Source organism: Notolabrus celidotus, chromosome 16 (genome assembly GCF_009762535.1).
Source record: "Notolabrus celidotus isolate fNotCel1 chromosome 16, fNotCel1.pri, whole genome shotgun sequence".
NCBI classification, from domain to species: domain Eukaryota; kingdom Metazoa; phylum Chordata; class Actinopteri; order Labriformes; family Labridae; genus Notolabrus; species Notolabrus celidotus.
The window spans coordinates 14,988,416-15,006,061 of NC_048287.1; the positions used below are offsets into that span (position 1 = coordinate 14,988,416).

At 38.3% G+C, this 17,646-nt stretch overlaps 2 protein-coding genes across 4 annotated transcripts; both read left to right on the forward strand.

Moving 5' to 3' along the window:
* The first annotated feature begins 362 nt into the window (after positions 1–362).
* fam133b (family with sequence similarity 133 member B) lies at positions 363–9,410 on the forward strand. 3 transcript variants are annotated; one of them, XM_034705488.1, is made up of 11 exons: positions 363–530; positions 2,368–2,465; positions 5,041–5,119; positions 5,308–5,427; positions 5,523–5,555; positions 5,725–5,796; positions 5,936–6,034; positions 6,715–6,756; positions 6,867–6,959; positions 8,042–8,092; positions 8,704–9,410. In XM_034705488.1, the coding sequence occupies exons 1-11, from the start codon at positions 507–509 to the stop codon at positions 8,797–8,799; spliced, it is 807 nt and encodes a 268-aa protein (XP_034561379.1). In that variant the 5' UTR covers positions 363–506; the 3' UTR covers positions 8,800–9,410. The 3 variants fall into 3 exon arrangements, with proteins under 3 accessions (XP_034561379.1, XP_034561381.1, XP_034561380.1); XM_034705490.1 differs by having other exon boundaries at positions 6,867–6,956; XM_034705489.1 differs by having other exon boundaries at positions 364–530; positions 6,718–6,756.
* A 1,529-nt stretch (positions 9,411–10,939) lies between these two features.
* Positions 10,940–13,521, forward strand: LOC117827983 (progranulin-like). The gene is made up of 6 exons (XM_034704906.1): positions 10,940–11,143; positions 11,416–11,553; positions 11,656–11,940; positions 12,133–12,300; positions 12,758–12,901; positions 13,053–13,521. The coding sequence occupies exons 2-6, from the start codon at positions 11,416–11,418 to the stop codon at positions 13,179–13,181; spliced, it is 864 nt and encodes a 287-aa protein (XP_034560797.1). The 5' UTR covers positions 10,940–11,143; the 3' UTR covers positions 13,182–13,521.
* Positions 13,522–17,646: the final 4,125 nt, after the last annotated feature.

Here is a 17,646-nt window from a genome sequence, read left to right on the forward strand (position 1 = left end):
GGTATAGTTTTTAGAGATTTCAAGTAATGTTTTCTAAATTTACAGAATGTAACAGAATGTACTCCTATGTATTCTTGACTGCACTCATGCTTTGTAAAAATACAAAGTTTTGAGATATTTTAAGAAGTACTTTTAATACTTATTAAAAGCAAGTACTTCAGTAATAATCTGACAGAGCAGCTTTCACTTTGGAGGATTGAAGTAATATTTGACCTGGAAGATCTATACTTTGACTTAAGTAATGAAGCTGTGTACTTTGCCCATCATTGGAGTTAAGTAGGTGGTGTCCTTATTTATTTTATTTATTGTGTTTTACTCATGTTTGTACCCCATACCAGCTGGTGGCGCTGTTGCACCATGCAGATATCTGCCAGCTGCCCGAAAACAAGCAGAGAGGAAGAGCGCTCAGGTTCCATTAAACTGTGATGTGGCTAGGTTAATGTTAGCAAGGTAACACTTATGGTTGCTACTAGTGCAGGATATTTCCCCCAATCCACTGACTCGATATGGGCAAAAGAGACAATCGAGTGGTAAGTGATCGCAGAATGTTATGCATGCACGATATCACTTGTATGTTAAAAACAAGCAGACCCTGGCGTCAGCTTAGCACGCACAGGAGGTACTGTATCCCTCCGCTTAGTGTTCTGATATCAGGCCTAGACTGTAGCATTTAACGTCACGCGTCAGCATACCACAAATGTGTGTTTTATTTATTTATTTAAAAGTCTTTTGTGTTTTTATTGCTTTGTTCAAAGCGTGGTAGCTGTATTATTCAGTCTAAGCTCGGTCGCTTCTATACAGCTGTGCAAAGGTACACATGCTAACTAGCACATTAGCTCATATCAGGTCATTGAATGTTTTGACGCGTTTATGTTGCGCAGTGTTGGTGTCGCTGCCTCGGCTGCAAACGGCGTGCAAACACAACAAGGAACCGCAGTCTTGTGTTGTTTCTGTTAGATTAAATTGTTTTCTGGCCTAATGGCAAGTAAATCATTTTTAAGTGATGAATGTATTTTTGCTTTGCCCACATTGCATGTGCACTGTGTTTATACTTGCTTTGTTTGTGTGGAGAGCCGAATGACTCACTCACAGGTAGAGGTGTCTCCGTTAGTTGCTACATGTGATGGCTCTGTGATGGCCATTTCATTTCCAAGGTTGTCATATTAATGACGTACAGACAAATAGATACAATGTTGTTGTTAAAAGGATGTTGTCTTTTTTATGGTTATTTATGGGATGGATGCAATACTACTAAACAGCATACTGAACCCTGCTTGACCCCAGTGCCTAATACCTTGACCATTGAGTGCACTACAATAACCATGTTTAAAAAATGGGTAATAATACTCACAAATTTATATCTAGAATGTATGTTGGCATCCAACAATCTAAGCAAGGGAACACGGAGTATATAAAGAAGAAATGGGAAAGAAAAGGAAATGTACTGATCTCTTGGGAGAGTTGGGGAAAAAAACTTTCCAGTTATTGTGGATCTCAACAGGGTAAAACATGTGGCGTGAGTTTGGTTGGTAAAACGTGAGATTTTTCGTTACACCCATCCAGAAATGACATCAGGGTAGTGGAGATGATTGTTGGAGACTTTGTGGGACTGATGGAGCCAGACACTTTCATATATTTTGGAACTGCAAGGTTATTAAAACTTATTAGGAAGAGATCCATATTCATACACAGAATGTGTTTTCTGTTAAAATTTCCATTAAGTGTGAAATTCTGTATCTGGTTGATATATCATTTAAATCGGATTATTAATGACAAAAAATTACTTGGTATACTATTGACGGCAAGTTAAAAAAGCTTTAACAAGAAAATGGTTAAAAATAGAACCACCCACAGTTGAGGAATGGAATAATATTGTGAACGAAATTTACCGAATGGAAAAACTGTCATTTCCCCTCAGGGTGCAACATGGAAAGTTTTACCGGATTTGGACAAAATGGACTGAGTATGTGAAACCGCTAAGATCTGATTTTGTTTCAAGCTATCTGCACTTTGTGACAGCCCGCTCTCTTCTGCTACTCTTAATTTTGTTTTATTTTTGAGAATCACAAGAGGAAGCTCCCCTGTTCTTTTGTTCATGTGTTATTGCAACAGAATGACTTAAGAATAAAAAAACTTGGAAAGGCAACATGGACAAAAAACAGTCGGACTTTATACGATCACCTTTCCCAATTCCCAGGGAAGGGGGTGATTATATGATGAAAAATATTTCAAGCAGACTAAAGAAAGACTGATACCGAGGTGTTAAATGCCAAATAAATTGTATTGTATACTGTGCTATTCCAAATAAAAAGAAATTTTCAAAAAACAAAACATGGTTAAAATATTTCCATATGTTTGGTTTCCCAGGCTTATATCAACCCTATTGCTGCAGCACGAGCCAGAGGACCGGTAAACAACGCTGGACCAACGATACAAGATTACTTAAGCAGACCTCGACCAACATGGTGAGTTTGTCACTGACCTCCTCAATGGCCTTCCCTAACTGACATATCTGCTTTAAGCAAATCAAAATGCATCAACAACTGCCTCACAGCTGCAACCCTGTTTGAGTACAAAGTTGCATTCATGTGATGAAATACTGCAATGAAATTAACCTTTATGGAGCCACATTCTGGCTGACAACGAGAACAAATGACTTACTTTTGGGCTATAACTCACTGCTTAAGTGAGAGACTGTGTTTTTGGTTAGGAATCAATACATGGTGTGCTTAAATTCTACAATAGAAATGAAGAACACTCTTTCCAAATCAGGGACTAAGAATACCTTGAGCAATCAACTCTGTAAGGGTGCATCATGCTGTTCTTCTCTTCTCGGATTTTGTGCATGGACATCAGTGTCAAGGCAAACAGGACATTTTTGACAGATTTTTTCTGTAAAGATGACAACTCTTGATCCCAGCATGAAAGAGTTATTGGTACCATATGGATGCCTAGGTTTCTTCTCCATGGAGATTGTAAGTGGCATTGTGTTATTCACATTTAAAATCACTTGAAGCTGCAGTAAGTGTGACATGTTCTCTCTGATGGATTTGGGATGTGCTTAAGTATTTCGCCAGTAGGGGGCGCTCTTACAGCAGCACTGCCTCAGGAGAAAGAGAGCTCAGAAAGGAGTTCCTACTGCTTTGATTATTAGTGATGCATGTCACCCTCATCTCTTAATCATTTTCTTGAATTTATATGTATTGGTCCTCTCATGAAAAACAGTATGAGTCTGTTAGGATAAATATGCTTTTCCCATATACACTACTCACAATAAGTTAGGGATATTATTATTTACATGAGTGCTTTTCCTATTTGGTCTGAATTTTAATGCAATAAGTAAAAGTTCCCTTTGATATTACTAATAATGAATGAGAAGAAACACCATTTTCATTATTTTAATATTTATTACCCCAAAAATTTAGACAATAACAAGGATAGCCCCAAATAACAAAAAATGACAATGTCAGTAGCGGGTGTTTCATGATGTTGTTCTGAGGCAATGCGTTCCACTCTTCCACAAGTGCTACACGCAGTTCTGCCAGGTCACGTTGGGGTGGGGTACGATCATCCAGTCTCTGCTTCAGCTGGTCCCAGACGTGCTCTATGGGGTTCAGGTCAGGGGACATTGCTGGCCATACCATATGAGGCACTCCGACTTCCTGAAGTCGAGCTGTGACAATTCTAGCACGATGTGGTGGAGCATTATCATCCATGAACAGAAAGTTGGGGGTGTGCTGGCGGAAATGGGGGATGATGATGGGTTCTATGATTTCTCTGAGGTAAGAACGTGCAGTGACTGATTCCATCTACAATAACCAAATCTGTTTTGCGCTGACTGGTGATGCCTGCCCAGACTGTTGCACCTCCTCCAGCAAAGCGAACCCTGGGGACCATGTTGACCTCGGCGTATCGCTCACCTCGCCTTCTCCAGCAACGCTGACGACCATCATTTCTGTGCAAGGTGACCCGACACTCATCAGTGAACAGGACGGTAGACCACTGCCGCATTGTCCAGGTCACATGGTCTTGTGCCCACTGCAAACGTTCACGGCGGTGTCTTGGTGTCAGTGGAGTCACCTGCAACGGTCGTCTGGCATTCAAGCCAAAGCGGTGGAGTCAGTTGCGAATGGTTTGTCTGGAAACCCTAGTACCCCTCACATCTCGTAAACGAGCCTACAGCTGTGTGGCAGTTGCATAACGAATGTCTGAGTGCATAGGTCCTTAGGTACTGGTCATCATTGCGGCCTGTCACTCGTGGGGCTCCACTCCTGGGTCTGTCACGAACTCTGCCAGTAGTTCTGTGTCTTGATGCAAGTCTGCTGATGATACTTTGAGACACACCAAGTTCACGAGCAACATCTGACTGCCTGCCACCGACCCGAAGGCACGCTATGGCCAGGTGGCGCTGCTCGTCCGTTAAGTGACGTTGTGTGTTCATAGCTGTTTGAATGATGAGCTTGGAATGACTTACTGACAATACCAGCTTTTTATACCCACAGAATGTTAAAATTGATGCCACATTGAAAAGGGTTGTCTTTTGGTATTTTTTGGTATTGGACCCAATATGTATGGCACACTGTACACAGTGAGACCATTACGTGGAAAACACAAAATGAGGTGTGTCTATCACCCCAATACAATTACCTCCCTATCCCAAAAATCTCTGAAGTGAAACAAACACTGTATGTATGAAATCCACCGAGTCTCTCACAATATCCCTAACTTATTGTGAGTAGTGTATGTATAGTGTATACAGCAACAATACAACAATATGAATGGGTTAGTACAAGCTTTCTTTACCATTTTGAACATTTCCCCTCACCAAGATACAACTGATCTGATTACCTCACCTGACTTTAAATCTCATACCTGATGATCCATCGATCTAAACTGGAAATCTGTGTATCAACTGATCAGTGCATTTGCTTATTACAGTAACCCTTTGATAAAATCATATCATACAGTTTGAGTGAAAAGACTGCAGACAAACTTTACGTTCTAAATTATATTGCCACTGATTTCTGTTTTCTCCTTCAGGGAGGAGTTGAAGGAGCAGCTGGAGAAGAAGAAGAAGGGCTCTCGAGCCCTGGCTGACTTTGAGGACAAAATGAATGTGGTATGTTAGTATAAAGTAGTCTGGCATTCTTATATTTTAATGTCCTCTGCCTGTTTATTTACATTATTTCAGCATATTACGAGTGTCAATTAAGTTGTTCAGATATTTTTTTTATTCCATTATAAACTTTATAAACAAGGAGCTGCATGAAGAACACCTTTCTCACCATTGTGTACTGTTGTTTTAAGAAATGGAGGAAAGAACTGGCAAAGAACAGAGAGAAGCTGTTAGGTGGAAGTGAAAAAGACAAAGAGAAAGACAAAAAGATAATGGACAAGGAAAAAGAAGAGAAGAAAGAGAAAAAAGAGGTATGGCTTCACTCTGTTCACACTCAATTTTTAAGGACCTGGATCTTTTTTTTTACTTTTCTCATGTGTGTTTGTTTGTGTTTGTTTGTGTTTAGAAGAAGAAGAAAGAGAAGAAGAAATCCAGCAGGGTGAGGAGAGACCTCCACTGTTTTGATGCTTCACACACTGACATCATGCACACGGAGCCCGTCCTTAGACGGTCTCTCACTGAGATGTTTTACTGTGGTGTTCCTTTTTCAAAAACAAGTGAATAACCTCAAGTCTAATGAACCCTGCTTTCATTGTGTTTTGGTCAAGCATTCTTCATCTTCCTCCTCCTCATCGAGTTCTGATTCCTCCAGCAGCTCCTCCTCAGAATCTGAAGACGAGGTAAGCCATATCAAAAAGATCTTCAGTATAAATACTCAATTTAACAGCTGCTAGCCTAATGGCTCCTCAATACCATGAAAATATGTGACCCAAAAGGCTGTGTGACATCATGTGATTTCATTTCTGTTTTTGTATTCAGGATGAAAAGAAGAGTGTGAAGAAAAAGCGGAAGCGAAAGAGGTCGTTGGCTAGGAGAGCGTCAGACAGTTCAGAGGATGAATCTGATGCTGACAGCAAGGTTATCTCGCTTTTTGTTAACTAGCACAGTTTGCTTCCCATGTTTCTGCACACTCCAATAGCCACTCCAAATTCATTGGATGTCCAAATTTCCTGACCAGAACTCAGTGAAGCACGTAAATCATGATACCTGTAAAGCAACACTTTTAAAAGTGGGAGGCGATAAGCGATTTAGTGAAAAAAGAGCAGCATACAATGAAAAATGTAGGACCACACTTCTCACCTCCAAGTATCCAAACTGATGTTTTTGGCTGTTCGTGGTTCAGTGCATCTACTTTACAGTGAGGTAAGATGTCAGCCACTAGCTAATGGCAGGGTCAACAACATTGGATGGTAAAGTATGATCTGGTTATGATTAGCACTTTGTTTCTGTGTCTTCATAGCAAACACTGTATCAGCTTAGATGTCACTGAGGCACACAACTTGGTCGATTAATTGAATTTGGAAAATCGGCACTACTTAACTGTAAAATAAGAACGTAGTCACTTTTCTCTGTGCATGCTTGGAGTGATCAGTTGCTGTATATTCTGTCTGTCTCTTTCTCTTCTCTTCCCTGCTTTCTTGCTTTATGCCAATCACATCCTTTGTAACAGAGTCAGGTTGTCATTTTTGAGAATGGGTTGTCAAACAATAGACTTAAAATTTTAGTGATTTCAACTAAATCTTGTTTTTTTTTCCAAGAAGAAGAAGAAAAAGTTAAAGGAAGAAGTGGACAAAGACAAGGTGAGTTATTCTTTTTCATTCACACTCACTTTCAAACTGAGTCCAACACCTTTTAAGTCCAGGTATTTAAGTGACAAACATATTTGTGATGTAAAATGTGTGTTTGTCAGGACGACAGGAGCCGTAAAAGAAAAAGGAAGGCTGAGCGGAGTTATAAAGACTCATCAACCGAGTCCTCTGCGGACTCTGAGGAAGAAGAGGTAGTAAGTATTATTGTTATATTGTTATAGACGGATAATTACCTGCCTGTAATAAGATCCAGAGGAATACTCTTTTAATGATTAAACAACCCCCCTCATTTATTTCTTTGCATGAATCAAATGTAAGGGAAGGATGTAAAAAAGAGCACCCCTGCACCATATCTGTTAAAAGTGCTTCACTTGTGTGTGAATTGTTGTTCAGTCTAGTTCTGCCTAAGGTTTGTGGTCTCAGGTTAACCCTCAGATTGACACATACTGTGAAGTTCAGCTCAGGTCACTGTAAACATAACATGAGACAGACTTCCCACTTTGTCTGAGAGAGTGAGAGAAAATAGAGGCCCAGTCCAAACTCTCCCCTCCAGGCCCTCAAATGAGGTTTGGAGTGCCCTTGTCAGGGTTAGGGTTTGGAAGTGGTCCTTCAGGAGAGAGCTACATGGGTTAGGGTTTCAGGTTTTAATCTAGGAAATGGGACAGCACTCATGATAATTCCTACTTTTACACTTGACATGAGAGTCACTCCACTCTAATTCACAAATAGACTGTACACATGTCTATTGACTCTACAAATGGCATGTTTTCTCTGTAATGCTTCTTCAAATAATATGATAATTTCGATAGTCCAGACAGTTTTATTATTGGGGAAGATGTGAGGTAGCTGTTTTCTAATTGATACTATCTCAGTTGGAAAACCCACTGATTTTTCTGTTGTCAGTTTGTTTGGAGGGTGCACTTTAAAGAGGTGGCGTTCAGGGGGAAAATGAAGGTGCAGCAGAAGCCAACAGTGGCAATTTTTTAGAACAAGGTGTCAGATTGGTCTTTCAATCAAAAGTATAATAAATGAATTTCAAACTAATAATGTAGCTCTCATGATTAAATTGTTGCTAACATTGCTTTCAAAGCTGCAATTAGGAGGTACCATTGTCTGAATATCACTTTTTTTTCATGTGCTGCTGTTGCAAATGTTTGTAGAAATAAAAAAAATGTGTAATTGTGAAAATGGTTGCAATACCGGGGGGATTTGGATCTGTTTATACCTCAAGACTTCCTTTTTTGTGTGTTCTCATTTCAACTTTTTCTCTCTGCAGACTGAAGCTAAGAAAAAAAAGAGAAGTAGTGAGGAAAAGGAGAAAATTACAGTAAGTAATTCACAACCGCTTCTGTTACAGTTACACACAAAAAAATAGGTTAAAGTTCACAAAAAATATTTTGATTTATTTTATTTCTGTTAGAGTTCCAAATTCCAAAATAATAAAAAAAATCATTATGGTCTTTTATTTGCAGAAAATAAAAATAAGTTAAGAAAACCAAAAGTTGCAGGGGTTTTTTTTTTCAGACATTGATGGGATGCAAATAACAAGTAGTTTATATTAATTTGTTCAACATCTGAATGCTAATGTCTTAGCAAAGGAAGTGATCAGATATCAGTATTTGGTTGAATAAACTTGATTGTTAATAAGTTCCAGTTATCTGGTAACTAAAGCAAACACTATCATCATGTAAGTTTGAAGTAGGTATGATTAGGTTTCTTATTAGATACTGTTGGAACTGTTTCTATTAAATTTATTTTAAAGCCAAGCAGGCAGAATCAGCTAATGAAACTGCAGCAATATGCCCCCTGAAGTGACCTACTATTAGAACCAAAGCTCCATAGCTAAACCTGCTAACACATCTGTGCTCCCACTAATATCTAAGATATAGTACTCTAAAAACTTGAATTCCACAAGTCATATGTTTTTTGTTTTTACAGGACAAATCCAAGAAGAAGAGGAAAAAGAAGCACAAGAAGCATGGCAGAAAAAAGAAAAAGAAGACAGCATTATATTCAGACTCTGATCTCGACTAACAACCGTAGCTGTACGGTTCTCTCATTGTCCTGACAGTTCACCAGTAGTGTTTTTTTTTTGCCTTTAACTTAAAAAATAAAAACTCTCCCATCCAGCCTGACACTGACACACTTGCAATGCTGGAGTCCAGTGAGTGAAGAGGGACAAAGTGGCAGCTACTGGTACATACCTTCTGTTGATTTTTATCACTATGCTTTTAGTAGATGATTGTTCTTTGGGTTACACTCAACGTCAGGACGGATGTGAATTTCACCGCCTCCCCCCCTCCACAGCTCATGTTGGAGATTTTCATATGACGGGCACTTCCTTTCACCTGCAGTATGCTGGCCCTCTCGGAGTGATTCTGCCTCGTACCAGACATCTTGCATTTCTCGTTGCTAGATGAGGCTGTTGTGCTAGTGCCTGTGTCATGCATGTAGACCTGATGATCTGATGTCTCGCCAGCCTCATATTGAAGTTGGATTTATGATAAGAAATGTGAGCTACACGGTTGACATTTATACAAGGGATAACTGTTCCATTAGAAGAGCTGTTACACTGCAGTGTAAATGTGTAAACAATGGGAATTCATGAATAAAGTATTGTTTTAGCCTTTATAGCTGATACTATAGTTACAATGTTTATTGAGTCTTATTTTGGTCTGTGTTTATGTGTGTGTTTGTGTCTACAAAACACATTTCATACAGTTAACTTTTCACTACTTGCTCGTGTTCAAAACAGAGTTTTACCCAGTGGTGGACAAAGTACACAGCTTCATTATTTAAGTCAAAGTATAGATCCTCCTGGTCAAATTTTACTCCAATACAAGTGAAAGTTACCCTGTCAGATTATTACTTGAGTTAAAGTACTGAAGTACTTGCTTTTAAAAATACTTAAGTATTCAAAGTACTTCTTAAAAATAATCTTAAAATGTTGTATTTTCACAAAGCATGAGTGCATTTAAGAAAACATATGAATATATTCTGTTACATTCTGTTTATTTATAAAACATTACTTGAAATCTCTAAAAACTATCCCATGAAATAAAAACAGCAACTAAGTTACTACAAGCACAGACAACTTAGTTTGAAACGTTCATCTGGAATGAAACAAATATTACGTAGCTCAAAACGCTTTATCAGGTTGGACAGTGAATTTTTGTATGTTTGGTTAAAGTGGGAAACAGGGAGAACATTTCAAATGATACATATATCATTCTTCATTTCAAAACCTCTAACATGGGCTGAAGATATGACCATGGGTGCTCAGGTGGAGAATTACAGCCATCATTACCACCTCTAGATGAACTGCCTGATCTGAGTGAGACATGCTCTGTGTTTGATAAACAGGTAAGCCACTGAGACAAACAGAACTACACAAACACATTTTACTGTCTTAGGGATCAGATTTCAGAAAAGAGAAGGGAATTCATGAGCTGACTTCAAAGCAAAAGTACTGAGTAACTAGAACACTGATAGAAATGTAGTGGAGTAAAAAGTACAATAATTATCTTCTAAATGTGGTAGAGTAAAGTAATAAGTTCCCCCAAAAAATAATACTCAAGTAAAGTACAGATGCTCAAAAAATGTGCTTAAGGACTGTACTCAAGTTAATTTACTCTGTTACTGTCCACCACTGCATTTATTACATACTGTCGTGTAGTCCCAATTAAAACATTTTGTCATCTCACATTTTAACATATCTCTTCTGCACTTCTCTTCACGAAGTTACAAAGTGCATCACAAAAGAAATGCTGCAAGGTAGAAAGAAGATGAGATAACGCTGGACAATAAAGCACTGTCAGAGTTAAAAGACACGAAGAAGAATTAAGAAAATACCTCCTGAAAGTGTTTTATGAGGATTAAAAAGAAGCATAAAATAACTGCATAATAGCTAAAAAGTCAAAAGAGTTAAACGAAAGTTGTTATCCTGTAAAAAAAATCCTATTGAGGTAAAATTGGAAGAAATTTGAAAAGTACGTTACATTTACGCCCTACATTCATCTGTTTTTGTATTCTGAAACAGGTTTTACAGGCAAATCGTGTGACATGGTTATCAAAGGTTAACTTCAGCTCGTAAAGGGTGCATGTTAAAGTGTGTTTTCAACCTCTCGTACAATGATTACTCAAACCTTCCTGTAAAAACTCAAGTACGGCCAATGAGGTATGAAGTAGATCCTCAAACACTTGCCGTTTTAATCTGACAGTCACAAGACACAGGTGGGATGTACAGTTCACATATTTAGTTTCCTTATAGGGAGTGTCTAACACTTCTTATAAAAAGAGGTGAACAACACAGCGGTCCACTTTGAAGGAAGTGAGAGATTTACTGTACTACAGGAAACGCTTCAATACGTCTCAGAAGGTGAGTGTAATCTCTGTTGCGAATTATTACAAAGTATTTTTTTTTAGCTGTAAAACTATCTGTGAGTTTTATCTGTGAGGTTGATTTGAGTGAAAGCTCTGTGTGCTAGCTTAAATGAAACTGAAAGTTACAGCCCCTTAGTGGGAAAACGGTGAGCGCCACATTTCTAATTCTGATTTATGAAGGGATAATCTGATTTTACAAGGGTCCTTTTTTTAATAAAGGGCACACAATGTTTCTCTCTTTTTCCAAACATTCTCTCTTTTCTGCAGATGCTGAGGCTAACCCTGTGGTTGTTTTTGGTGGGGTTTGCTTCCTGCTCCATCACATGTCCTGATGGAAACGTCTGTGAGGATCTCTCTACCTGCTGTAAGACTGAACGTGGATACAGCTGCTGTCCGTTCCCAAAAGTAAGTCCCATGATGCACTAAATAGGTTCATCTGGAGGAATAAAAGCCAGCTGTGAGACTACATACTTACTCCTAAATGTGTCTGTATGTGTGTGTCTTCAGGCTGTGTGTTGCTCTGACCTGGCCCACTGCTGCCCTTCAGGATATCGTTGTAACCTGGTGACACAGATGTGTGAGAAAGAGAACCAGCCGTGGTTGAGCATACCCATGGTGAAGAAGGAGGAACCAAGTGTCCCTCTTCAACCTTTATCTCCACTACAAGAAACAAAAACCCCAGATCAAGGAAAGATTTCAATTGTCCACTGTGATAACTATTACCACTGTCCTGATGGCACTACCTGCTGCAGACACCCAAAAGGCGCCTGGTTCTGCTGCCCCTACTCTCCTGTGAGTTGATCCATTTCCTATTGTGCAATAAAACACATGACTGAAACAAAATTCATGACTGAAGCAGAATTCCCTCTGTCAACTGTTGGCTCAAGCTCAATTTCGAAACATTTTTATTATTATACTGCAGTCACATGTTTTTTTTTTGTAACCTTTAGAATTTATAGTGTTGTTTTGTATTGTGCCTTGCAGGGCAGGTGTTGTCTGGATGGCTACCACTGTTGTCCATACGGCTACGACTGTGACTACACTTACACACACTGTGTGAGGACAGGTCTGAGATACCCTTTCACCCCAAAACAAGCCTCTGTTCCAGCTTCTCTCACTTCAACCAAAGAGGTCAAAGAAAGCTTGAAAGAGGTATGGGTGTCACTGAAAATGTGTGAAAATATGGTACAAAAGTCCTTGGTTTAACGACCAAAATGAACTTAACCAAAATCACCTTCCTTTCTCATAAAAGTACAACTTAAGCATTCTAAATTTAAAACTGTATTCATACATTTTTTACTTTAAATATACAACTTTTTTTCTTGTAGTATCATAACTTAAATCTTTTAAATGTATGATTTTATTCTCACAAATGTATGAGAATACATTTTTACATTTACAACTTTTTACTCTATTGACTGTATTCTCGATTTACAAGAAAAAAGTTGAGCCTGTCACTCAAAAGTCACCCAAAACTCAGTTCCTGTATGTTTTGCTGTGATTTTATCATTATTATTATTGAATAATAATAACAGAAACCAGATCTAAGGCTTTAGATTTTAAAAGATCTCTTAAAAATGAATGCTCATTTTGTGTTTACTATCTACAGACACCGATGACAGCCTCAACAGACGCCAGAGTTGGTATCAGTAAAGCTGAACTAATTCGCTGTGATTCCAAGTTTTATTGTGCTGTAGGGAAGTCCTGCTGCAAAGGTCCCACAGGCCGGTGGAACTGCTGTCCTTACAAACTGGTATGCATCTAATATGAACCTGTTAAGAAAGTCAACACAGACAGGTTTTTGACCCAAAACCCAGGAATGAACCTGCTCATCCCTTTTACTGCAATAATGTACCGGCCTATTCTGTGAAGCTTTTCTAACATAATGTTGTGTTATGATGCAGGGCCAGTGTTGTGCGGACGGTCAGCACTGCTGTCAGTATGGATACAACTGTGACTCTACCTCTTCATCCTGCCAAGCGGGGTTCTCCCAGATCCCCTCAAGAAAGCAGGAACCAGCCAAATTAGGCTGAGGACATGTCAGAGTTTGTGCACTGTCACAGATTTTTTTGTATTTTGTTTTTAAAAATCATGTAAAATCTAAAAATGCATAATTGATTCAATAGAGAGATTATCATAAACTGCAGCTTTGAAGAATTTCCTGCAAATATGTGAATCTGTGCATTCTCAAAACATTGAGGATGTTTTGTTTGTATGTTTTCTTTCATATAACAAATCAAAACAGGCAAATCAATGAAGATTAATGCCAACCTCAAATCAATTTATCACTATTTTTTTTTGTTGTTGATAAAAACAGAGAACCGGCCACTTTAATATTTGTACGATTTTTCAATAAAAAATATAAAAACAAAAGGATTGCTTTTCATTTTTGCTTAAATTTTCTTATCATTTCTTTTATGTCCATGCTGAAGTAGAAGATAAACAACCTTCCTGTAAGTAATATATTTCTTGAAGTATTACAAGAAAACAGTATTTCAATTTGAAGGCTCAATAGTTGACAGATGATTGAAAATAGAAGGAAGACGTTAAGTGTTGTTATTGCATGCTTATTATTAAGGTACCTGTTCATACATTGATATTCAAGTTATACATAATCCATAAAAGATGGCAACTCAACATAGGTAAGATGTGTGGCAGTTGATAAAGTAATCTGTGTTTTTAGATGTTTGACACTTCCTGCTTCTTTTGCATATTTAACATTTCATACATGATAAAATTACATTACTGTCACAGGTACTACATTATGATAGTTAAACAGTACAGTAGACATGAAATATAATTATGTTTTTTGTTTTTCACAATGCAAATCTGGCATGACTTAGTGCCTCTAGACATGAACAATTGCTAGTTAAAGGACAATACCATAAGAATCCATGTGTGGTAGCTGCTAACAACAACCAATGTATATCAAGAGTCAGTTAAAATCATTACTGTAGGTTAAATGGAACTAACATTAACATACCAACAAAAACTGGATTCAGTTCACATTTCTTGGTGACAGGAGCCACATGGGATGTTGTCAGGATTGTCCTAATGTCTGTCCAAACAACAGTTAAACTCTTTCAGGTCAGACCCAAAGCGTAACAGAATAGGAGAGGTTTTGAAGAAGGATGAGCACTTAGTGAGTAATCCACCCCACTACGCCCTCTACTGATGAGTTTCGTAGCCTACCGCATGGCTCCTCATGTCTCCTTCAGCCTCAGGAAGATAGAACAGATGGGCAGCGAGACCCAGCATATCACCCGGGTTATCAAGTGGGCACCTCCCTTCACTGATATGCATGTGATTTGCATGTGAGCATACAATGTAATGAGTGTATTGTTAGAGGGTCTGTGGTTGTTATTGGTGTCCATGTTTTATGCTCAGTTTCACTATCACTCCCAGCAAGACCTCCACTCTCTATTTTCTTCCTTTTTCACTACTTTAAATGTATTTCCTGCCCTTCACAGAAAGGGTAAGTGAAGTCAACTACCTTGGAGAGTATGTACTTAGATTGTCAGGCAGGGGCATTTCACTGGCCTTTCTTTAATGACTTAAAACTGATGCATCCAAAGGGCACTTGAGGTGACATGATTTGCTGCAGAGAAAAGACAAGAACAAAACAAAAATGCATTCATCCATGGCATTGGCAACAACCACCAGTTTTAGAACTTACTACCACTGCTGTTTTACCAATGGATAGTCGATGAAAAGCATGACCATTATTTGATTCTACGGTCATAGCATGTCAATTTGTTATTGACTACTGCTGGCAGCTTCTGTGGCTGTGACACATTGTTGTGTCATTTTGGCTGGCGTGCCAGCATGCCACGAGCGAGTCTGACCTTTAGATATGACCAGCGCTTCACACATAGCTGCATCCTTTCTGACCTGGAGTCCAAATGACATTCACATACTGATGATAGTAAAAGGAGTGGTATTTTGGCTAGATTCTGTCGATTTTACAGTCACTTTGACTTGTTAAAGAAGAAAAACTGTAGAAGTGAGGCAGCATTCACAACACCTTAGCACTGAAAATCCAGAAGCACCTGCTCTTGTGATGCTGGGTCCTGTCAAATACATTCTAGAAGTAATTCCATGGATTACCAAATTGTTTTGAAAATAACCGAATAAAGTTTTTAGGTTTGAGACTTTGATTGTCTTTGACACTAGAGCAACTTCGCTATGTTTGCAACTGTCCATAATGTGTGTAGACAATTACAACCTTTGAGACACAGTTGATGAGATTTATACTGAGCATTATGGAACAAGTGAGTTAAATTAAAATGTATGATCATTACATGAGATATTTATCAGAATTAAATGACTATAAAGAAAAAATGAGTAGAAATAAGTCTTCAGTAAGCTTCTAGACAGTTTTAGAGTTGTTTTAGGCTATTTTGTCCTTCCATAAAATTGTGTCATACCATGTGAGAGCAAGGAGGGGATCAAGGCCAGGCCCATATTATAAAAAGATATTTTATTGGAAACCTGTAGAAGAGCCACCACTACAATGTGTATCATGTTAGGTTTTTGAAACAAGTTTGCAAAACTAGGATGCAGCTCATGATGCCCCTCTTTTCTTCAATTGGAGATACGGAGCATCATGCTGACAGAGATTAAACCATCCAGTGTTAAAAGTAAGGATAGACCGATATTCGGCATTTTGACGCATCCGCCTTTTTAAAAAATCCGGCGGCCGATAAGACATCAATTTAAAACTAGGTTATTTTTGGCTCAAAATTCGCTAAATCACGCGGCAGAAATGACACCGTCTGCAGAAACGGTAGCCTAACTTGTGTTCCATTTCTCCCTGCAGTTTCTCATCACAGGGGACGAGCTGAGCAGCATCTGTTGTGTCTAGTACAATTACTAATGCTTTAAAACTCATACGACCCCACTTCAAAAAAATCTGAAATACTCCCATAAAACAAAGATAAGTGAAAGATTAACATTTCAGCTATATTGACATTTTGGAAAACTTTATCTACTGTGGAAAACTTTAGGGAGCTATTTATTTGTTTAAGTTTTCATTGAACTTTATAAGACATGCTGTTGAGCCTGGGAGCTCCCTGCACTTTTTGTTAGAACTTTAAAACAAAGTTGTCTATTGTCTAAGATAAAAAAACAACCTTTAACATGTTGCAAATCTGAAAAGCTGTTTAATAAACATATGCTTAAAGGCATATGTTATCTTACTTAACGAAGTTAAGTGTTGGAGTTTGTATTATTCAAAATTTTGTCGCCAATATTTCCCCTTTTACTGCAAATGAATATCGGCTCCAAATATCGGCTATGGGCCTCCTTGACTACTAATAATCGGTATTGGTATCGGCCCTGAAAAAAACGTATCGGTTTATCTCTAGCTAAAAGAGTGTCACAATAGTACAGATTTGAGCCCTTGAAAGATTGATCTGCCCCTTAGTTCTTCTTTGTGGAAGTCTCTCTGAGTCCTAAACCCTGGTGTCAAGAGGGGCTCTGCAGCATGAACCAGGGGGCCTGCAGGCTTCACTGTTACTGCCAAATAAAAATAAAAAAGCAGTCAGGGGAAATGATAAGATGAGGTCTATTGAGAGAGCATGGCATGCAGAATTTTACTGTCCCTGCATGTATGAACCTGTGATGAAAACAACTGAAATGTTTTCTTTCAACAACAGTGAGTCATACTGAGTAGCATAGCTTGGAGCAACTACAGATCAAGCCAAGCAAATACAAAAAGGTAACAGTAATATGGGAGAGCAGAGTCTTGTGATCCACACTGCCTAACATTTTACATTGAACATCAACACTCTTATGTTATATACGCACAGTTATTTTTTGTTGTTTTAAGCATATTGAATAAATGAACGAGTGAGTTCAAGAAATGAATAGATCCAATGAAGCCTGGGTTAAGTTCATGTTTAGGGAATGATTTGCCATTTTATTTCTAATCAAGTCAACTTATTTATATGTTGCCAAATAACAATAAAGTACAAACTTGAATCATGCTACTATTCAGTCTCAAAAGGCTCCAGCCGTATAATTCCTCAAATTGAACTACCTAAAACTGTTTTTCCAACTGTTCTTCGTGTTGTGTGACTGATGTGACAATCTCTTATAATGTGTCATAAGACTGAAATGTATAACCCTCTTGGAGTGAGCCTCTATTTTTTCAATTGCTTCTTTTTTGTTCAAAATAATATCTTTATATGTAGTCTAATCTCTTTTTCATATAGCCTATTACAAAAGTTTCCTTTCACTCTAGTTTGGGATGGGAATTTTCATGTGTGTGTGTTGAAAAATGACAAAATCAATCCTGCCCTTTGAGTTGCTATGAAGGGAATCAGTTTCAAGTGATGTTTCATTGCAGGTTTTGGGTACTAATATAGTTACAATGAAGTATGATGGACCCACTTTGAGTCTAGCATTGAAAGCATTAGGTGTAGTTGTTAGATACATGTCAATGAAAATGTTAGGATTAGGGACTTAATGCGGTTAAATTGATTCTCCTTATTGAAT